General features: G+C 44.6%; 1 protein-coding gene across 4 annotated transcripts in view; it reads left to right on the top strand.

Annotated features, from left to right (window-relative positions):
* The first annotated feature begins 315 nt into the window (after positions 1 to 315).
* KIF13B (kinesin family member 13B) overlaps positions 316 to 23,305 on the top strand; it is a 121,171-nt gene continuing 98,181 nt past the window's right edge. For 3 of the 4 annotated variants that reach the window (XM_027455411.3, XM_027455410.3, XM_027455413.3), the window contains exons 1-2: positions 316 to 535; positions 9,527 to 9,620. In XM_027455411.3, the coding sequence (XP_027311212.2) occupies positions 481 to 535; positions 9,527 to 9,620 (149 nt within the window). In that variant the 5' untranslated portion in view covers positions 316 to 480. The remainder of the gene's footprint in view (positions 536 to 9,526; positions 9,621 to 23,305) is intronic. The other variant, XM_027455409.3, reaches the window with a different exon arrangement.

Consider the following 23,305-nt stretch of genomic DNA (forward strand, 5'->3'; position numbering starts at 1 on the left):
CTTGTGTGCATCATGAAAAATAATTGTGTTCCCCTCAGAAGGTCTCAGGGTGCTTCTGGGGACTGAGAGGTGACACAGGTCAGTGGTAAACGAGTGGCATCGCCTGGAGGCACCCTACCAGCACCCAAAACCACAATTCGGCCTCCACCCCACACCTCTTTCCCCGAGGACTACATCTCCCAGAACACAACCCCGCCCCCATTCCACGACAGCGGGGCCGGACTACAACTCCCATCGCGCACCGCGCCACTCCACCCCCCGTTCTCCCGGCCGGCCCGCCGCGTTGCACTCTGGGGGTTGTAGTCCGGCCGGACGTTGGTCAGGCGCGGTGCCTCCCTCCCACCGCCTCGCCGGGCTCGCCCGGCTCCGCGCTCCTCCCCGCTCCGCCGCCGCCGCCGCCGCCGCCGCTTCTCGTCCCTCCGCAGACGAAAACCGAGGAGGGGCCGAAAGGGGGACCGAGGGGGCGGGGGGGGGGGCGCGATGGGGGACTCCAAAGTGAAGGTGGCGGTGCGAGTCCGCCCCATGAACCGACGAGGTGAGAGCCCTTACTTCCTCCTCCCCTCCCCTCAGCGCCGGGCGGGGGGGTTGGGGGGGGGGGTGTCCGTGTGTCCCGTGTGGTGTCCGTGTGTCCTTACGTCCCTGTGTCCGTCTGTCCCGTGTGGTGGCCCTCTGTGGGGTCCAGCTGCGGCTGTCACCTCAGTAGGGCCGTGCGGCTGAGGGAACCTTCCCCCCCCCCCCCCCCCCCACATCTCTGCCACCCCTTCTCCTCAAAACCCAACTTATTTTTCCCTCATTCCGCCCTTTTTGAGGGCTTTTTGTGGGGCACGCCTCCCGCACCTGTTCCACAGCCTTCCTCCAAACCCTCCTCTCTGAGGTTTTGGGGCAAAATTCCTTCATTTCTATGTTTTCCCTGTGCTTTTTTACTTCTTCCCCTCGCCGGGACGGAGTTGAGCGCCTGACAGAGGCACCCCAAGGGAAAAACAAACGTGGAAGAGGAAGTGTGAATTGAGGAGAAAAGCTTTTGCTGCTTTGTTTTCCTTTTATTATTATGAATTATTTTCTTTTTCCCCTCTCAACGAAACTCGCCTGAGGGTTTCATTAATCACGCCGCCGTCCGGGCATCTGCTTAAATGTTTATGACTCGTCCTAATTAGAAAAACTTGCTCGAGATTACGAGGAAGTAAGTACGAAAAGGGAACCGCAGCCGGGGAGCAGGGAGGTGAGGAAGGAGGCAGCAGTCCAAGGAACGTGTAAGGTTTTGTTTTCCCACATTCTCACAGAAGTGTGCCAAGGCCTCCTTCTGGGGAAAGGGGATCGAGGGAAGGCAGGTTAATAGCTGGAGCGAAAAGGGGAAGGAAATATAAAGCCCTTTATCTCCTATCTGATCAGGAACAGAATAACTCTTTTAACTCCTTCCAGTGAACAATAATAATATAAAAAAGTTGCTGAATGAAGTATTTCCCTAGCTTTTACAGTAAAAGCAGGGGAATGTCAAACTAAGTTTGCAAGAGCTGTCGAGACCCTCGTGCAAAGTAAAGGAGATGGTGTTGATATCCATATAGTCTGGTGGATTAGGTCAGCTGAGGATAGTTTGACCACAATCTGTGGTTTTTTAACATTTTTTTAAAGCGACAATGCTCAAAACAGAGGGAGGACACGTCCTCTGTGTGGGGAATTGGTGGGTGAAGGGAAAGGGACGGTGAGGGTGAGATGCTGGGAGCTGGCATGGGACAGGTTGCCCAGGGAGGTGGTAGAGTCCCCGTCCATGGGGGTGTTCAAGGAGAGGTTGGACGTGGTGCTTGGGGACATGGTTCAGTGGTGACATTGGTGGTAGGGGGATGGTTGGATCAAATGATCTTGGAGGGCTTTTCCACCCTTAATAATTCTGTGATTCTATGACCTGGAAGGTGGTGCCCCGTTTTGGGGATAGTCACGGTCTTTCCTCTTGCTCATGTCCCTTTCCTGTCATGGGTCATTTCCTTGGCTGTGCCCCAGACATCTTCTGTGTTGTGCTCTTCACTCCCTGGATTAGGGGATTATAAATTGATTCAGGGTGGAAGGGACCTCCGGAGGTCTCTAGGCCCATCCCCTGCTCAGAGCAAATTGAGCTTGATGAGGCCGCACAGCTTCTGTCAAGTTGTGAATCTCCAAGGGTGACTAACGCACCTTTCCCTCCTGGCATGTGTTTTGCATATGTTCAGCCCTGACTTTGTGCACGTGTAGTGGTCTTCAGGCTATTTCCAGCTAGAGACTGAGATCTGCAGAGAATATACGTGGAGGAGGTGGAGGACCAAGTGGTGAGAATAAAGGGGAAGAAAGGGCTGGATGGTTGTAGAGTTGGAGGTGTACGTATTTGGGAGAATGAGGGATATATTGTTATCAGAACCACCTTATTCTGTATAAATTTAAAATGTAATGGACTGGAGAGACTTGCTGGAGCCTTGTTATGAGGTGGCTCATCCAGGAGCGATGGATATCCAAGTATCACCCTTGCTGTTCACAAGAGAGAAAGGGGACTCAGATGCCACATCCCGCACGTAGCTCAGCACTCAGGGCATTCCCTCTCCTCTATAAGAACAGCTCTGCACCTGTGAAGCATCCTGTTATTTTGTGGGTGATAGCTAGAGCCATGCAAGCCTAGACTAAGAAAAATCAACTTCTTTTTCCTCCCCCAAACAAACTGTCCTGGCATCATTTATTTATTTTTTTAATCAGGTTATTTGCTGTGATCCCGATGTTAGAGGCAGTTTTAAACAACTGATAACTTCTGTACATTGTTTCTGATGTTCTTAGAAGTTGTAGAAACAGGCAGCGATAAGAAACCTATTATTTTCTCACCACCCCAATGTTGAATTTAAGAATTTGTGTAACTGATTTTCTTACGAGTCAGCTAGCTGTGAGACTTCTGTGGCTTTGCTTTTTTAATAAGCCGTGAGGCAAGAGGCGGCTTTCTTGGAAACTCTTTAATCTGCACTTTGTTCTTAATAACGTTTGGATGAAGTTCTGGGGCTTTGGACCTGAAGCAAGTATTTGTTTTCTTCAGGGTCACGAGTAATGTTCTTTCCCTTCCCTCTGAACTGAAGGGCTTAAAACTGCAAACCTGTCAGATGGCTCCAACCGTAGGAGTTGAAGCCCTGGAATATATTCTCAGTGTTTACTTGTGGTGGTGGTGGTTGTCTGTAGTGCTTGAATTATGAATTTCTTAAGGCGAGGGTTTATTGGGTTAATAAAAGCGGTATGTTTAACATTACTAATTTATACAGCTCGTAAAAGTGTAACAGGTTCCGCGTGCACGTTGGAGGGATTTCTCCATCAAATAGCTGGTGAAAGGACTTGCATTTCAAGGCGATCCTATCGAGGGTCCTGCTCCAGTCTCATGCGAAGTGGCAATCCTTAAAGTAAGCTTACAGCACTAATTTTTAGCAGTGAGGGGAAGCATTCATAATTGCACTTGAATTATTTTTTTATTTAAGCTATTATTTTTTGTGCATCTTGCTTCAAGTTAGACCCCTGTCCTACAGGCTGTGCATGGAAGCCACGATTCATAAAAGAACTTCTGGGTCTTTTCACCTGCAGCATCACATTTCTGAAGTTGTAAGCTCTTGTAGGTAGCAACCATGACATCTTTTTTTGTACTTTGCAAGCAGAGATCTCAATTAACATGCAGTTATAAAGGAAATAGTTCAGCTTGTTTTAATTAATAAGACTCTTAAAGCCTTTTCTTTTTTTTCCCTTGGTTTTGTTGCAGTATGTCATTCGCTAAAATATTTCCTACCTCACCACTTGTTCAGATGGGTTTTTCATACCACTCAGTAACTTCTGGTGTCATATTTTAGAGTAGCAGTGGGTTTCCCTTTATGAACGTTGTCAGTGCTTCACTTCACTTAGATATTCATTAAGTTTCAGGTAAATGCTGCGTAGAGCTCAAGCCATACCATGAAGCAAAGCAAAAGACAGCGTGAGGCTTTTTATTTAAGATCTGTCTTACTGAATATTTTGGTTTCAGGTGATGTTATACAAGCATCCCTTAAGTAGGTTCAAATCCTTGTGTTTCTGTGTCTGTGAATCAACCGAGCATAGCACGGGCATCCTCTCTTCCTGCAGGTTTGTGGCACTGTGGCACGGGGTCGATGGCTTCCAGTGGACATCTCTGGGTTGCCTTTAAATAGTCACTGGTGTCTGTCACGTTAAAGTGTGTTCATCTGGACTAGTTTCTGGGTTCAGCTGTTGTTCACTGATGATAAAGCTGCTGCCAGCAGTGCTTGCAAGGAAGGAATTTGCTGCCCTGTCTGCAAGCTGAGTGGGGTGTTAGGTGCTGCTTTGCTGTCCTCCTACTCTCTGGAGGAGGTTGCATTCCCAGTCCATTGAAATGTCTTGCGGGGAGGAGGAGACAGGGGCGGTTCTTTTGTGTTTGTTTGTTTTTTTCCAGCAAAGATTACAACAGAAACGTTTTATCTGTAAATCGGGGTTTGTGCAAGCAGTCTTATAAGGTTAATTACGGTGTTAGGGTAAATGAAACGGCACCTGTACTGTTCTGATGGCGGTGTACAAAACACCAGGCTGCCCTTCCCCATAAACCTTGTGATAAACGAGCAGCCAGGCTTCGTAGTGCTTCCTGTTGGTTGTTGGTAACCTCTGAAACAGTGTTTGTGGTGTGAGCCGGGTTAACCTGGAGGAAGGGTGACAAATGGGCAAAGCACGCAGAGTCGGTGTTTCACCTTGCATTCCTCAGCCAGGAACTTTGAAGCTGAAACAAGAAAGCCACCAAGAAGGCATCGGAAAGCCACCAGCCCGATGAAGTCACTTGGTCCTGGGAGCTTAGCAGCACACGCAGCACTGACCACGAGCCAGGTTAATGTTCAGGTACACGGAGTGCCGTCCCTGAAGCTGTTTGGCAAGCTCTCTTCTTGCAGAAAATGAAGCAGCAGAAGGCCAAATGAACAACCAAACAATTTTTACCCTTTGGATGAAGTAGTGTTAACAAGCAAAGGGCTTGCTTGCGGCCGTGCTTCTGCGTGAGCTGACGTACACCTCATCGTGGAGATGCTATCGTGTGCCCTGCCAGATGCACTCATGCATATTTGATGCCCTCTAATTGCTGCAAACTGAAAATTTCATGAACGATATTTGTGCAGTGAATGTATAGCAGAGGAGCTTGAAAGATGCCTCCTTAGACTTGCTTAAGAGATGAGGAAAATCAGTGTAGCATTTTTGTCCTGAATGTGGAAATTAGTGTGGCCTATAATTAATGTCCTAAGAGTGCTATTAGGCTAACTATTTTTTTTCCAGTTAAGCTTCTAGCACTGTCATTTAGCTATAAGTTATTTTTGCTCTCTGTTGTATAGCCAGTTGGTTTCCCCTTTATTTGTGTTGGCTTCTGCATAGTGAAGGGCAAAGAGAAAAATCACTCTTAAGGCAACAAACACTGGCGGGGAGACGTGGGGACCTGTTGTGTTTGAACTAGCTTCCAGCGTTCTGAAAAAGCAGCAACAAAAGCAAACAACAGCCTCGTGTTTTTTTTTTTTAGTTGACTTTCACTTAGCGTGCGAAAAATAAACTTGAAAACATTTTTAAATGGGTATTTAAACATTTTTCAGTTTGCTGTTTGCTTTTTCGGACTGAGGAAGGCAGAGGAAACTGACTAATTCCTTATTCAGTGCCACTGGAAGGCACGACATTCCGGTTCTAACCTTCAAGGGAATGTTAAGCTTGTGCAAATCTGCTGGCAATTTACAAAACACAATTTCTGTCGTCTCAGTCTTTACAGGAGATTATTCTGAGCTTTTGTATTTGGGGCCAGTTTTGACTTACGAGCTTGGTACGTGCACTTCAAGCCTTTCATAGTGTATTTTTTTTAACCCCAGTTAATTTCTCTGAAGCCCATGCTGGTTCCCAGTGACACTGCCGAGCCCAGTGTCCTGTCTCTGAGGGGACCTTTCTGCAGCTGCCCTGCACCCAGTAGTAGGACCAGGAAGAATCTGGTGCAGGTTTTATTCAATCTGGCTTATAGCACCAGGTTCACATCTTTGTTTCAGTAGGATTTAGGATCAAATGGAGGAAGATATGGGAGGCTGAATAAGTCACAACAGACGTTTCGGCTACTCCAGTTGTTGGACTGAAAGCCGTTATGGTGTGTTCCCAACCACTAATTTAATAAATTGCAGACAAATTTCCTTACTGTATCATCTTTCCTTTTAAGATCGTCTCAAACCTCCCTGTGAAGGCAGTCTCCGAGGATCGTTTTGCCTGGTAGCCTTTAAGGGGATGACTTTTTTAGGGTAGTAGGTAAAATAAAAAGGCAACTCTGTGAGGAGCTGCGATGCACGTGGCTTGACAACAAGTTTTATGCTCAGCTTCTCTGAGCAACTTCTACAGCTCTAAACATGGAAAAATGACTGAGATGTTACCTGTTTATTATGAACATCACAATTCCCTTACACTGAAGCAGTGGAGGAAGCTTTCGTTCCCCTCAATACATGTTTCTTGAAATGCCGAGAGTTTGAGTTCTGATTTTTTTGAAAGGCAATTAGCTGATGAGTTTCTTGATTTGATGAAGCAAATGAGCAGTTGATTGTGTTTGCTCGGTGATTAATGAGTGAAGGTAGAAGCAGGTTGGGAATAATAATAGGTGAGATTTTGAAGTCTTGGTGGTTTAATGATGAAAACACAGAGCCACAATATTTGGGATAAACCTCCAGAGCTTGACTGCATGAGCCACTTCTGTCATCGTTTCACTTCTCGATGCCGTGCTGTCTGGAAGAGGAAAACACCAAAAAACTTATCTACATCTACATGGAAAGAAACAATAATCCCCAGCCCTGACAAACGACTCCTCGCTGGGAGATGAACTAATCAGGGGTTTTGCTTATCCTCTTGCTTTGAGGCAACCTGATTGTGCTTGTTGTGCAGGGGCAGCGAGAGCACTGCTGGCTGGAGAGATGCTGAAACTGGTAAAAGTAAGGGCGGAGTACGTGGGATGGTATGAAAAAGAGGAGGAAGATAATTTGTCTATCAGAATAACCTGCTTTAATGACATTGAAGACTTAATGAGGTGGAAATGATGATAGGATTTGCAGTGGTGGCTAATGGAAGATTCATCTCTGAGCCTACCGGGATGGTTAAAGACATCAGAAACCAAAGAATACGCTTGGCGATGGAGACAGAATTTGTAGGAAGTGTATGATGAGCTACAGAAACAAGTTTTAAACTACTTTTTCAGCAAAAAGAAGAGCTGCCCTGTGAAATTTTTACCCAGGTAACTGGAATACGTGTCCTTAAGGGGATGTGATAGCTAACCCAGCTCGGAGGCTGAATAAAACCTTTTCTTAGGGTTTGTTCCCTGGGACACCGCGAGCTGGTGTGGCAGTTCAGGTTCAGCCAGGAGAAGGGCTTGCTATTCTGCCTCCTGAGTCCCCCTGTACACTCCTGTTTGCACTGCCTTTGGCGCTCTTCAGACCTCTCACTGGGCAGATGTAACATCCTGTAGTGCCCAAACACATCCTTTTTATACCGTTGGGTGGTTTTCTGCCAAGGAAGCAACTTAATGACTTGCAGAGGAGTCCGGCAAGCATGGCAGTGGTGGCAGATAAGCCAGATGCACACGTAGCCAGGAGGACTGTTCCCTGCCTGGCTGTTAGCTTGACTCACCACATCTGTGCCCTGCCTGTACGATCCCCACATGAGGGATTTTAACATTCTCTTTCAGATGGCAGCAGGCAAGGTGTGCTTTATATGATGCATTGGATTTGAATTGTCTCTCTTTTCCTGCGAGGGTGTCACTCTGAGGACCTCCTGTATCCCATCTGTGTGCTCTCCTAGAGGTATTTCACACAGAGATCTACAAGGCCTTGAGTTTCGTGGGCAGTCGTGGATGTGAGACCTGCCATCAGCCTTCTCTCTCAGGAGGTAGATTAAAAAAACAGTGACCACAGCGCTTGCACCCAGAGCGAGCCTTCTGCTTTGCATAAGGGAAGTAGCATATAAAAACCTTGGTCCGTGGTTGAGGAAAAGCAGGTCACTTGCAACGCAGAACGTTAATCACTAACCAGCCAGACCAAGATAAAGTGGCATGTCAGATCTGGGACGTACGAAGAGTATAATTGGAGCCAAGCAAGCATGCGTTGCGTATTCATGTTAGGTAAATTGGCTTTCAGGGTGTGGAGAGAAATTAAAATAAACAGCAGCTTCTGAAACTTGTCTGTCTCTTCCTTCCACAAAAGCGGAGTTTAATAACAGAGGAGAAGTTTTGTTCAGAAAGAATTCCAGTTTCATTTTCATGTGGCTGCCTGCTCTGACTGGTAATCTTTGGCTTTCTTTGCTGTCTTTCAAATAGTGAAAGATGGATCACATCTCTTACAAAAAGTAAAGGAGAGAAACTTCCTTTTATATTATTTAACAGTAGAAAGACGTCTGTGAGGTGCCCTGCAATAAATGAAACCTCTCTTTGCCTGAGAGATCTGCAGTGTGAGTTTATAAGGTGCTGCGAGGTAAAAGAGCAGGCAGAGGTGACGAAGAAGGAAGGAGCAGAGATGAAGGAAGATGAGGATTATAATTAACGTGATTAGACGCGAGCATATTTCGGTGATTCAGGTGAGGTGCTGAATCCTTTATGGAGGCGGTTGTGCGTAGCCTCTTGCCATCGTAGCACGCGAGAGCACTCGGGGTGTCCCATTTGTGTCTCCTTTTTGTAGGCACCAGCATCTGGGTTCACTTTCCAGGCTCAGCATCGGTGTAAGAAGACAGGACTGCACCGCTCGTGTCCAGAGCCCGGAGTCTGTAGGCAGGGATTTGGGCTGCAAGTGGCAGTTTGCTTTTTTATATCTAATTCATTTGTTGTTGGGTGGATACCCTGCACGGTTGCCGGCGTTATCTGAAGCTTTTATTTTATTTCCTCCACCTCTTCCGCTAAGAATGGGGATTTACTCCAAATATTCCTATTACTCATAGGTCATATCCCATTGCTCAGGATCGTTTGGAAGGGTTGGCCTTTCCAGCTGCCTTGGAGCCCGTGGGGTGGGCTAAGCTCCTTTTTGACACACTCAGACCAAAATTAATTTTGATGGGACTTGAATTTCCCGGAGCAGGTGCCCAGGACAGACAGCTGACATGGGGTGCTGCTGTATCACACGAGTGGCTGGGAAAATGTGCTGCAGATGGTTGGGGCAGATTTTCCTCCAAGCATTGAGACAGCTCGGAGGGAAATCAGGAGATCTGTCCAAGTGGTCCCATGCCTAACGTTTCTCTCCCCAGCAGACATTTCATACCGCCTGGTATCTGCTGATCCTCCGTCAGCAAACCCTAAAGTGCTCCTCCTTGGCGTGAAAAGAGCACGTGCTTTAAAGCTGGACAGAATCCATCCCAGCAGAATATCTCCACGAGAGGAATTTGGCAGTAGTCCTGTTGCTATTCTCTAGCTGATGGGTGGCTGTCAGGCTGCATGAATAAATTTGGTGTCTGGAGGAAGTAATGGTGGATATAATCCGGGAGCTTTAAGAGCAGCACTTGACACTTTCTCATTTCTTTCTAGAGCTTGATCTGCATACAAAATGCGTGGTGGATGTGGATGCAAACAAGGTTATTCTTCACCCCGTAAACACCAACCTTTCAAAAGGAGATGCCAGGTAAGATGTTTTGAATGAGGAGGGTCAGGTTTCATAAATTAAATATGAGGCTGATAACTGGGAAATGTAGGCCTTGATAGAGGGCTTTCATATTCCTTCTGTGATGTAGTTACCAGCATCTAGAAAGTAAAGCTGACTGTGCCATGCGGGGAAGATGCTTTGAAAAACAAGTACTGCCTTTTAAAATGAGTGTTTGCTTCCTGCTCTGAACAATGTGTTAGCAATTAATGGGTCTGAACTGTTTCATTCCTTCTCGTGCGCTGTTATGGGGCTGAAGATATTTAAACGTGCAAAATCGTTTGAGCAGGGCACGGTTTGTCGTTATGGAATGAAATTAATCTTCAGTTATTTTCTCATCATGGGCTTGAACTTCATACGTGTGTATGAAGGGGCACAGGAACATGCTCAAGAGGTGTAGCTCTAGAGGGTCTTGACTGCAGTGGGGCATCAAAAATGCATCAGAAATACTTGGAGCGGTGGCTAAGGCAGGGACTAGCGGAAGAATGGGCATCAATTTGTTCAATTATTGTGAAACTGAAAAGTCGTGTCGTTGTTGGTAGGGCTAAGGTTGGGAGCAGTTAATTTATTGCTTGTTTGCAAGGGAAGGAAATGAAAAGCTTGTGTGCGTGAAACAAAATAACTGGTCCGGGAAAAGGCAAAAGCTGTTCCTGGCCATGTACAATCGATCCGAATCTGTATTCTTGGAGGAAAAAAAAAAAAGAGGGGAGGTGACAGAACTGAGAGAAACTCGGCTAAACACACAGAAGAGTGTTGTTTAAATGCAATGTGTTGTAGTTTTGTCATGTAAAGCTGTGCTATAGATCTCAAATGGGGTAAAGGATGCTGTTGGACTTCACCAACCCCAAGTGGTAACATGCCAAAGAGCCACCATCATCAACTGAATCAATTGCAATGTGCATTTTCTGTTGACACCAGCTAAAAGACTTACTGCAGACAATGGGGTTGGAGCTTTAAGGAGGTCCTTAAAATTGGCTGTGTGAGGCGGGGTGGTTTTGTTTGTATTCATATCTGCCTCCTCCAGAAACATGTGTATTGTTCAGCTGCCAAATACCTGTGCTGACTTGAGCCTCTCAAACCACTCAGAATGGCAGGAAAAGGAGACTCTCAAAAGCCAGGTTAGTCAGCGGTATTAAGGACGTTATTCCGAGTGTCTCTGAAATGTGGCAACCAAGCGAACGCTGCGCGGTTTATCCTCACTAATGTGTGTCTGAAAACCTTCATGCTGCAGTCGTGAGAGAGTAACGTAATGCAAATCGTGCCCCCCAGCAAGGGAGGGATCGTTTGGCAATCGCCTTGACTTCCCAGGCAAGGTGGTGAGGCTTGTGTGAGAACCCAGAGCCCCGGACTGAAGAATGGCTCATTTGCATCTTCACAAATGCCCATTGCTAATCTAAGCAGCAAGCAGAGTGAATTTAGACGGGGTGATTAATACAAGGGAGAGAAGCGGAGGCCCATTAGCTGCCCCAAAGATTTGCCTGCAAACAGGGAGACAGAGTAGCTGCAGAAGCACAGTTGGACCAGTGAGGATTTGGAACAGGATCCTCTCCAGAATGTAATCCCCTCGAGAGGGGCTGCGACTAAATTGCCTTGGCTTCTTGAGCTCCATCAGAGGAATTCCGTATCAGCTCAAAGAAGAAGTTAGTTTTATTTATGGTTTTCTAAGTTTGGGGTTCATTTGTTTTCAAATTCTGAATCTGTTTCCAGATCCACACTCAACCGCTTTGCGTTGTGCTATGCAATCAGTTTGATTTTAGGCTTGTGTAGTGCTCAAAGTGAGCTCGGAATTCTGACAAACCTCATATGCTTTTACTTCTGTAGAGAAAAGAAAAATAACACTGTAAAGAAACTATTTAGATGCTTGCAAAGCAGGGTACACTTGAAAACCACGTCTACATTTCTCATTAAGACGGTAAGGTCAATTGAGGAACCAGGAAAAGAATTTTAGAGGAGCAGAAATCTGCTTGTGTGTGACTCAGCCAACATTTGGAAAAACAACCTGTGACTTTGGGAAATGTGTATGTTTTCCCACTTCCATTCTCTGGTAGAAACCAAGCCTGGGAGATGGGTAGGTGTAAAGGGCCAGTTTAATAAGTGAATTCGCCCGGGTCACAGGTAGGTGTATTTGTTATATGGATGTATTGCTGGCAGAGTTGTTAAAATGGCAAATACCTGACCCAATGTTCTCCATCGTCTCTTGGTTAAAGACAAGAGCTCGGTTTCGGAGATCCTGAGTGATATACCCACCTCCATCTGCTTTCCTGTAGGACCCTGGGAGGAAAAAGAACTCAGATAATCCTCTTTCTATGCATTTCCTGTTTTGATGGATACCCAGCCTGAGGTGTGCGAGACCTGACTTGTGGAGGCAGCAAACTGCGTTGATGTAGTTGCTGTTGAAACATTTTCAGGTCTTCAGAAAGGGTGCTCCACTGGTTTCAGTGATCTTGTGCGGAAGATCAGTCTTAAAATTGGATGACTTCTGGGCAGGGTAGGCTTTGTTACCAACCTTGGGATATTAGGCTTGGGTTGGCTGAGTTGTGGTTTCTTGTATTAAAATGAAAATTGTGCTGCATGGAAATTGAAAACATTTCCTTCGGTTGCTTTTATAAAATCTGCCACAGTTCCTGGAGTTTCGTTGCAAGTTTCCCCAGATAATGACCTTCTTTTCAATCAAAATCTCCCCTTTTGAGGATGTATGAACCTCCAAGGGCTGGGTATAAACGAGCAGCACCCTCAGCGTGACCTGTGTGCTTTGTGTTGTTCTCTGCTGCAAATGTCAGGGCTAAAGTTATCAGCACTGGATTTACTGTGGCTGCAAAGGTTGCTCCGAACATGGCTACGTGGTGGCTAGGGGTTGAAAGAGGCTCTGAACTCATCCTGATTGAAACAAGGAGATCAGTCCGACAGCAACTGGAATATTTGTAAGAATTATTTTTGAAAAACAACGAAATAGACTCTAATTACTTTAGGTTCTACAATTTATTTATTTATTTATTACTATCAATTTGCTCGTGTTGTGATTTTACCTTTCCCAAGACAAACCTATTAAAAAGACCAATTTTGATGGGTTAGAAGAAGGAGTTTTATCATATACTGCAGGCAGAAGTGTAGCTGGTGTGTAGTTGATGAATGCTTCCAAATCAGCTGTGTGTCGGTCCGGAGCAGGCTTGTGAAGGAACTGGGATATTTGTAAAACAAAGCTTTAATAAATCTGCCCAACAGACCAATGTTGAGTCTTTTTATTAAGAGAATACGCTTAAAAATGAAAGGAAATGGAGCTTCCGTGCACTTTAGTCTTTATTTCTGATTTATAGATGCTTTGCTTCTTACTGTAGCTGCTTTACTTCTACAGAACAGAGCGATTCCAAAGGCTGGCACATGGGGAAAAAAACTTTCCCAGGGAACAAGTGCAGCTAATTGAAGTGGACAAGTATGGTAAACCAGGCTGGGTTTCCCTTTTTCAACTACAGTAATATCTTCAATTAGCACATTGTAATAGATGTTTCAGTAACAGAATATCTTTATCAATCAAAACACAAACAGATGTGGTTTTACTTTCAAGGTATGTGTTCCAGGATTTAAACCTTTTTGCTCGTGAAGTTGAGCTACAGAAAATCAATGTGATTGTTTTCTAAGGAGTCCAGAGAAGTGAGAAGGGGCGTGTTGGTGTCTTAGTCAGACTTGAGGATCTTTGTAGCCTTTCAGAATCTGAGCTTGATGATTTCTGCTTTGAGGAACTGGATAAAACCCAGGTATGTTTTACCTACAGATGAATACTTTTATATGTTTAGGAGATGCTTTACCATTCCAATTCTACCCCCAGCTTTTTTTTTTTTGAGATAAATGACAGTCCTGAAGAAGACTTGTGGGGGAAAATGATTTTAGACTACTTTCCTTGCAATTAAAACAAGATCACCTTTCATGCTTACCTTGTTGTGGCTACTAATATTCAACAATACTTCATTTATAATTCAGTAATAATTCAGCAAAGGGAAAGTTCAGAAGTTCTTCTATGAGGTTGAAGATTGTTAAGAGCATAAAACCAATGTCCACAGAACTTAGGAAGAAGAACAAGTAAAAAAAAAAAAACCTACTTAAGCAGCAAATAAGTAATAAATTACAGATTTCAGATGAATGATGGAGTTCTGGCATCGTTTAGGATGAGATAGTCCAGTGTGTTAAATCTTTCCATAGGTCATCTTTGGATGAAAGGCTTTTTTTTTTCCTCTTACAAAGCTGAGGAAGCTCTTAAGACTTCTGAAGAAGTGAAAATTAGGACCAAGACAATGATCTTGATGTTGGAAAAAATGGTACTGGAGAACAGTAATTGGGGTGTCTCAAAGACCTGGTGCCATAAGTTTGCTCATCTTGAAGGGTTAAGTGTGAAGGGATGAGTGCTTATAACCATGTGGAACCCCTACATTTAAAAATAAAATAAAATAAAAATAGGTGTGTGAGGGCTTACTAGTTAGCAAAGACTACTGCTGTGGTCCTGGGAGTTGACATATGTATGGTGAGCCAACCTTTGTATTCTAATCTGACTGGAAAGTTCATAAAACGCCTGGATGCTCTGTTAAATAACGAGTACAGCACGCAGAGCTTTTGCCAAGCTCAGGAAGTCTATTTGGAGCTGAATAGGATCTTATCAGGTTCTGCTCTCACCTATTCTTTGCTCAGCTACTAAGAGGCAGAAGACGGCGTCTGTGCAAGCCCACGCAAGCTGCCCCTGCTCGCCGTCAGCCTGGAGCCTTGGGATCACCTTGCCAGGGCGTGCGTGCTGAGAGGCAGGATAAGCTCCTGCGTGGCTCTGCCTGAGCAGGTACACAGCTTTTGGTCCACACAGAGCACAGGTGAAGCCATCTTTCAGCTTCCTGCATTGCCTTGTGTGGCTCGAAGTTTCTTTAATGCTTGCTGAAAGCTGAAAATAAGTTAGGACTTCTCAGCTCTTGCTGTGCGGGGTATTGCAGGTCTTGTGCTCGCTTGATGACTGTGGAAAATACTAATCTGAGAGTAGCTGATCACATGGGAAGTGCCTGAACTGTGAAGTGGCAAAACTTTCACGTAAATAGATTGCGTTTCCAAAAATCTAGAAATGGGTAGTGCGCTGGTTTGGAAGACTGTACGTTAACCAGTGGAAAAAGTTGAATTGACCAATTATAACAAAATTTGGTGAAGAAGTGTATCATCAGTCGTACAATTCACTAAAATATTTGATGTATCACAGAATTGTAGGGGTTGGAAGGGACCTCAAGCATCCATCGGGTCCAACCCCTCTGCCAAAGCAGGTTCCTTTGGGCAGGTAGGCGTCCAGACAGGTCTTGAATATCTCCGGAGAAGGAGACCCCACAACCTCCCATATGTGGCATAGTAGTCAAAAAAAAATCAAAAGCTTCAATTAAAAGAGGGGTTAGCAAAAAGTTTTGTGGTCATTTTTCTCTAGGTTGTAGTTATTTTGCTGCTTTCGTGCAATTAATGATTTCCCCTGTATCTTCTGGAACAGCATGCAGACATTCAAGGTGCCCAGGGAGGAAAGGCTGCTGTGATTCTATCTGCATTCTTGTACGTGTGTATAAATATGGACTGGAAAAGCTGACCACAGGGGTAATGGAAATACCGACTTTTAAAAAATAATATATGTTAGTGGGAGTGCACGGGGATGCACGCTTCAGTTGCTCTGCCTTAGGAAAGAATGTGAATAATCAGTAAACGGAGTAAACGTCTGAATGCAGTGCTATATACGGAGTCAATCTGCAGAACTCCTTGCCCCCCCATAAAAGAGGCAATTACTGGTAAATATTTAAGGAAAAGTACACACATTTTCTTGAAAGTGCACCATAACCCTGCCTGCTGTTAGGTAAGACCCCCTTGAAGAGCTGCCTCGTCCTAGGCAGTGTTTTATGTGTGTGTCCCCAGCTGTTGGCACACACTGCTTAGAAGTATCAGCTGTTGGACACAACCAGAAATTGAATATTGAGCATTCGTGTGATGTGCTGTGGCTGCTGTTCGACTGCAAAGCAATTCAAATGAAGAAATATTACTGTGTTTGAAGACGGGGGAAGGCTGGCTGCGCCGCACGCTGCTCTGCCTCTCTGCATCGCTCCTGGCATCGAATTAATGCCTGCTGTGCTAAACTGCTCGGGATGGGGACAAATCAGATTGGGATGGGAGTGTGCAGAGGCAGCATTCGGCACAGAATTGGCCCCGTTACCTCCTGGTGCTAAGGGGGACTCGCTCACCCTGTTCCTATTAAGGGTTCCTACTGCTATCTAAAGCTCAAACTGAGAATGCAATTTTGGGGTTGGATGTTAACTCAGCTTTGTCTTGCAGAGAGCAGATCCATGCGAGGTTTCGTAATGCAGAAACGTTCCAGGAAGTTGTGGGGGAGGGAGACAGTGTGTGCATATTCCCAAGGCTGCCAGCTGACATGCAGAAGAAAGGGAAGCCTGCCTCTGTCTGCATCCAGACTGGTGCTTTGTGGGCGCAGAGCAGCTTGGAGGAAATTCAAGTTTGCAAAAACAGCGCTGGGAGATTTTCCCGTACTGCTGACTCTGCTCGTGCTGCTCGCTTGCATCCGTGTGTGCAACTTTCACTTCAAGCATGACACTGGTCTGCAAAATCATTATTTACGATGAGCCCCCTGATGTTAATATTGCTACACTTATTTATTGATGTTTTTAATTGATCATCTGATTTATTGATCTGTTTACTGAACAGCCTGAATAAGTTAGAACAGGAAAGAAAAGTACACTGAAGTCTTACCTTCAAAAATGGACAGTTATTTAAATGGTTGAACAGATTACTGCTAAAACCGTTACTTCTTCAGTCTTTTAACAGAGTTTATTGTGTAGGAAGTCGTATAAAACTAGATTACAGAGCACATTCCTTTATATGCAAATTAAAGCTGGACTACATTCAGCTGCCAGCCAGCTACATTTCACTGCAAAATGCCTTCTGATGTAAAATAAATTATCTGGATAAAAATGTCTGATGATGAGTTGCTGCAGTACCTAGTAATCATCATCTTTCTTGGAAGTCTGAAGGGCATCTTGTCCTGGAAGGATCTTAAATCAGAGAGGATCTGGGATGGACGGAGGATTGGGATGATGCCTGGAGGAGAGCAGGGGTAAGCAGCCAGCATGGAAGGTGCTGTCACTGTGCTCCTCTAGAGCCCTTGGTTGTTCAAGTGAGGTGGTATTACACTGCACAAGGTGAGTGCTTGCCATCTGAAATCCTTATCTTGGGCAGAATTGAGAGGTAAGGAGCTCTGCCAGGAGAGAAGGAGGTTGCTGCACTTCAGGCCATGCAAGGAAGTGTTCTTGGCACAATGCACACGCTTTGACTTGAGTAAAAGTGAGAACGGGAAGCAGAAACCATCCACAGATCTTTGGTGTGAACTAAAATGTTAACAAAACTTTGAACCATACCTCCAGCTCGCGTGTGTCTGTGCGCTTAGAAAAGAACTTTATCCCATTTTATATTCCTGAAGGAAATAAAACAGCGAGCCTGACAGATTTTTAAAGACAGTCCCCCACCCTCCAGTCAGGTCACACCTATTTATTTCTGTCTTTTTTATGGCCATAGTAAATTGGGATTATCTGTTGTTTATGAGCTCTGTGCCCATATTGTAAGTGAAAGCTACTTTTAACACGAGCTGTATCATGAAAGGCAACCACACCACTGATGGCAATCATCCTTGGCTGCCTTTTATTTCTTAGCTGAATGTGAGAGCTTTTTTCAGTCGCTGCTGATCTGGCAGAATTGGTCCCAACCCCCTGCACTTAAGGGAAAGGCTTTTTATAACAGATGAAGAATTAATTTGGCTCACATGCCACGTGACATGAAGTGTAACCACCTACTTCTGTCAGATTCCTAACTTCTGTTCCTTTTTCTTAAAACCTAACACAGCTGGGAAGTGCCTGCACCCTCGGTTCTTCACTAAACTGACGGATTTTATAGCAGCAAGCTGCAGAGTGCCCGTAACAGGGCTGAGCTGCCTGCAGACAGTGTTTAGAGGTGGATGCTGATAGTTGCTAAGCAGCCTGTCCTTCACCAGACTTCGCTGGACTTGGCAAAGGCTTCTGATTGTGAGTTATCTAAGGAGTGGACTTCTGCTGCAAATGGAAAGCGCTTTGCAGTCCCTTCCCGTAGCAAACCAGCAGTCAGGGTCAGTTCCCAGAGTGAAGAAAAAAGAGGAGAGCCCCTTGTGTGGCATATCAAACCTACAAGAATGAACGTGTTAAATATTTCAGTGGAATGGAGCTTTTACTTCAATATTCATAACAATTTTGAGAGACCTTGTATGTGGTTTTGTTTTTATAGCTAGGCTGTATCTGAAGCTTCAAATATCAGGCCACTGAAGCTTCAAAGAGGCTATGATGAGTTAATTGTCTTTTTGATTTGTTAAATGCCCAGGTTAGAACTGACAAATCCATTGGCTTTGGAAGAGTTGGTTGCAATTTGGCCCAAACTTCAGTTTCGATGGAATTAGGATCTGCCCCGGTGTTTTCCAGTTTAGCCCAATAGTGTTTTTTTGTTTTTTTTTTTTTACTTTGCTGCAAGTTCCTCTCTTATGAAAATAATTTGAAAGGGCATAACATTTGATTTGACTGTAGTAGTTCTTTGAAATAGTGGAAATCGAGTGAAAACTGAATGTGTGAAAATAAAGAAGCGATGCCAACGAAATGTCCTGAGCTTTTCTGACAGCGTGAACAGAACAAAATGCTGGGTTGGTGATGAAAACTGAGCTTTGAGTTCAAAACTTTTTTTGTGTGTGTATTGATCTAATAGGTTAACAGAAGACTTAAAAGCTTTAAAGAGTGTTTGCTGTTAACAAATTACATCAAGAACAATGGGGCAGGAAAATACACTGCAGGAAAAAGGAACAGGTAGGGGAGCAAGCCCCAGGTGTGCCCACAGTGCTGTGAATAGATGCTGCAGCTGTGAGCACTTCGTGGAATTATTCCTTCTTAATTCTCAAATCTTAAATAATAATGCCCATGAAATTAGACTATAAAATGGGTTCTGCATGGTTTCATGCTGGTCAAGGTACCAGTTTTAAGAGCAGAACCTAAATAAAGATATTTAAAAGTGTATTAAACCACTTCAACTATTTTTTTTTTTGCATACCAGTTTTCTGTCTGAGGATTTTAGAGACTAACCTCCAAAACATCTTTGTCAGATTAATAAGATCATGAGATATTTTTCCTTGCATCTTTTTTTTGGACATTTTTCGCATCCAGTGTGATTGATTAGCAGTAGCCAGAATAACTTTGTCCATGCTGAACAATTCATAACTGTCTGCTGCAGTCAGTTTAGACTCAAGTATCCCTCAAGTTAATTTGGGATAAGCTAGTATGGTTGAGGTTGAGTATCTGGCCTCCCATGCTAACCTGAGCTTTGGTGCTCTTCTGAGAAGCTGGTTAAATAATACATCATGAATATAATAAATAATAAATGTCACAGTATTAGTGGTGTTGACTTTTATGGTCAACTACGATACGTAGGCAGACAGTACCACATTGACTCCTCTCAACTCCTTAGGTCTTGGAAAATGGAATACAAAAACTGTCAGGGTTTGCTTTCTAAATGATTTATGGTCTTGATATGGGAAGCGAAGAAAATGAGAAACCTTGTACCTTTTAGTCCCTTATCATCATTGTCCTGAGGAACTTTGAACAAGTATTTGGAGTTGTGTGTATCAATTTCAGGTAACTGTATTATTATAATAATATGCTATTATTATATAGTACTACAAATTATTATTATTTTGTGGTGGTAATTTTAGAGGTGGAAGTTCAAAAGATGATGCATGCAGCTGATGCTGAATTACATTTAAAGACATTAGCCTGGTTCTGTCACCATCTTATGGCTCTGTACAGTTGGAAATAACGCTGCTGAATTCAGAGGAAATCATTTCTTCATTTTCAAGCTTTTCCAGTAAGAGAAGGGAAACCTGCAGTTGCTGCAGCACCTCAAGATTTGCTTTTCTACTTGATATTTATCAATTTTCATTTCAGACGGCAAAGAGATGGGAGGAGGTGAGAAAGCAGCCTCTGCCTGTGGTTCTGTGAATCAACATCTTGTCGGTATTTTTGTTTTTGTTTTCCATGAGCTAGGGCTGCAGGAATGCAGCATCTGCTGCTCATGCACGGGCAGCACCCATCCCTGTGGGGTGGAATGTCTGCCCTGGAAGGGAGCAGCAGAGGTAGCGCAGCTTGTGGCCACTCTTAAGTATTTGTTGTCTTTTCTTATTTAATTTTTGAAGTTTTTATCTGTTCTTTTGGTCTAGGGTAGAATAAAGTTGGATAATGTCAAGTTTGGCTTCCCATGGACTGTTATGGTTCAGCATTCAGTGCTGTGGGAATATGTGACGTAAAATAACCTCGTTTCAAATAGTGCATTTAACTTTAAGACAGCTCGGATAAGCACACACCATCCTACAAAAAAAAGCAAAACACAATTGCCCGGTGACCTTTCCTTTGGGACAGAAGCAATCAGGTTAAGTAGTGATGGTTTTTAGCTAAATGATCGTAGAGGAAGAGGGCTGAGCTTTTAATGTGCCTGGGGAGAGGAAGGATGGGCTTCTCGTAAGGGCAGGGGCTGCACAGGGGATTTGGGTTTGGTCTCAGCTCTGCTCTGCACTTATCTGACTGTAGGATAGTCGCCACAGATTCCTTCTTTTTCCATTTGCAGCCCCTAAAATCTAGCATTTTTTTCCGTTTTCTCGGTTCTTTCTAATGTGAGAGAGGTTTTACTGTTTGGGGAAGGTGGCTTTTTATTGCTTCAGGAGGGTGGTTTTTGGTTTGGGGTTTTAATTTTTTGTCTTGCTTGGGTATTTTTGTGGTGCGTATTGTCTTTTTTTGTTTAAATGGAGGAAGCTTCTTGTGCTGGTATGGAAATAATTAGGTCACATAGCTCAGCTGGACCAGAATTTGGGGTCTCTGTATTGTGGTAGTGCTGAAAAGAAACCCTGCAAGTCAGTGTGTATTGTCTGAGGTTCTTAGGCTAGGCCACTTACGTCCAGCCTCATGCAAAGCACAATCCAGTTTTCTTTCTTTCTCCTCAGGGTTCACAGACTTTTGCCAGCATTTTGTTCTGTTCTTCAGCAGAAGTAGCTCTGCAGCGCTGATCAGATTAACAAAATGAAGAAATAGGATACCCACCCGGCTCTTAGCTCAATAGCCCTTCAGTGATGAGCCCTTTCAGCTCGGCATTTTTAAGTGTTATTTATACATGTTTATGATCTGAATTTCATTTATACTTGGAAACAAAGGTACTTGTTAAAAAAAAAAACCACTGACTAATGTGAATAACACTGATTAAAAAGGGAAATATCAATGGTTTTATTCTCCTGACCAGTCTTTTCCTGGCGTGAAGGTGCTCTGCTCTTCTGAGCTCGTTGACTGGCACGTCTCCAGCAAGGCTTCGTCTTGTAGCCCATAAAGCTCTGGTTTCTTTGTGAAAATGCAGCTGGAGGTGATGACTTCGCAGAGCTTGCAGCCGCGGTACCACAGGAAGGAAGATTTACAGTGTGCTGAGCAGAAAAATAAAGCACTTGAGAGGTGTGGAGGATAAAAAAAGAGTATGCAAACTTCATGGCAGAAGAAAGAAATAGGGATGGTTCTGGGAGGAAGCAATTAGCTGGTTGCTTTGCTAATCCACTGAAACCACTTAGATGAGACTTACAAGCGTCTCTGCAACCTACAAGCTGGCTGACTTTGTACCTGCACTGCCCACAAGTAAGTCATGCAGTAACTTCATGCTCAAACCTTACATCCTTGCTTTCTTCCAGCGTGCAACTGCTGCCTGCAGAGTTTGCACAGAGTTGTTATCTCTTCCTGCCACCGCTAAAATACCTTTTTTTTTTTTTTGCTGCTTCTAAGAATTTAATCCAATTGCAGCAACGGCAAGACGTTACAAGAATTACACCAGGGTGGCAGGGCCGTGACGGGTTCATGTTGTAATGCAGGGCTATGAGCGGCACAGGGTGAGCACGTTTCTGCCTGCTGAATCACTGCCTCAGCGCTTTGCCACGGGTCTGGGAGCTGGCAGAGCAGCCTCCTCCCTGCCCCGGGCTCTGCTGGCGATGAGGAGCCTCGTGCCTACGTAGGATGCAGGCCTCTGAAGGCAACACAAGGGGAAACAGCTCGGTAATATGGGATTTATATCCTGGAACAGCTCCTGAAAAGGTGGTCCTTGAGCTAAGGATGTTGCGTGGTTTGTAATCAAACATTTTCTCACCTGTGTTTTCCTTCTCTGTACTCGGTCCCCGTTGAGGTTTCAGGGGTCGGTCTCTCCCAGTTAAGGACCTGGCACTGATTCTGTCCCAAAGGACGGGGGTTACTGGTCCCAGCTGGTTGGGGTTGGCAGGGACCTCTGGAGGTCAGCTGGTCCAACCACCCTGCTCACGCAAGCTCTCCCTGACCTGGAGCACGTCCAGGTGGCTCATGAACACCTCCAAGGGCGGTTCGTGGAGCTCTGCCCGTGAATAAAACCAGAAGTTGTTTGTGGACTGTTGAGGAACGAGCTTATTCCGTAGACTTCAGCAAACACCTACCTTGCAGAGATGTGGTGACCGAGCTGACAGAACTCTGTGTAAATACCAGCTGTCCCCATCTAATCGTACCTGTAATTACGGGGAAAGCCAGAGGTTCATTCTCAAGGCTGTAGCGATGCAGTTAATTGGAAGTTAATTTGTACGAGGTCATTATAAAGATGGAAGTCTGAACCTCTCGGTAAGTTATAATTAATTGCATCCATCCAGAAACTAAAAAGTGAGTCATAATCGTGAAATGCAGACATTGAATTCCTCTTTTTTTTTTTTTTTTTTTTTTTTTTTTAATAAAAAAGGAGTTGATACCTCAGTCTGGAATGGGAGCCAAAGAAATTCCAGCTCAAGCTGAATGCTTGTGCCTCAGTGATGTTTGCTTCTTGTCTCTGAGCTGTGGCTGCCTTGGCTCCTAGACAAGAAAAAAAAAAGCTTTGAAGGAAAGGAAAGGTTTCAGCCTCACCAAGCGATGGAGGTGGGACATTTGTTGATCCTTTGGTGTTTTTAATCATGTGTCATATGAGCAGTTCCTTCGGTGGCAGAGATCCAGCATCTCAGTGGTCTGCAGACTTGGCCGAGGAAGCATCGTGAGACCTGCTGGGTTTTGAACAGAGGCCGGGCAAGCCTTCATGTTCCGGATATCATGTGAGATAGTCCTGATGTTCAGAGGCTGAGATCTCATACAGGGACTACGTAAAATGTGTTGGTTTTTTTTTGCTTCCACAGTAAATGTGGAAGTAGCTTTAATAACCAGAGGGGAAAACCAAATTTCCTGTTTCTTCCCTCTATCAGTTCCTAAATTCTGCCCCCTTCCTGCACCAAAACCATCTTGTGTAGCACCCAGTGGAAATAGCACGTAGATTATTCTAAAAGTCACTAGCTGGGAAATAATTCCTACAAATACCTTAAATTAAACTCATGAACTTCCTTGCCATGCTTGCCTTTGTAACGATGGTATTGCAGGTGGTGCTGTCAGGGTTGGACGTGGGCGACAAGCAGCCAAGGTTTGCTTTCGTGCAGGCAGCTCACAGCAAAGCCATGCTGCCCTGCTGGGCTCAAACAGGTGGGTTTGCCCTCCCCAGTGCATCTCTGGGCTAATTCCTGCAATCCTCTTGTCCTA

This window comes from Anas platyrhynchos, chromosome 3 (genome assembly GCF_047663525.1).
Source record: "Anas platyrhynchos isolate ZD024472 breed Pekin duck chromosome 3, IASCAAS_PekinDuck_T2T, whole genome shotgun sequence".
NCBI classification, from domain to species: Eukaryota; Metazoa; Chordata; class Aves; order Anseriformes; family Anatidae; genus Anas; species Anas platyrhynchos.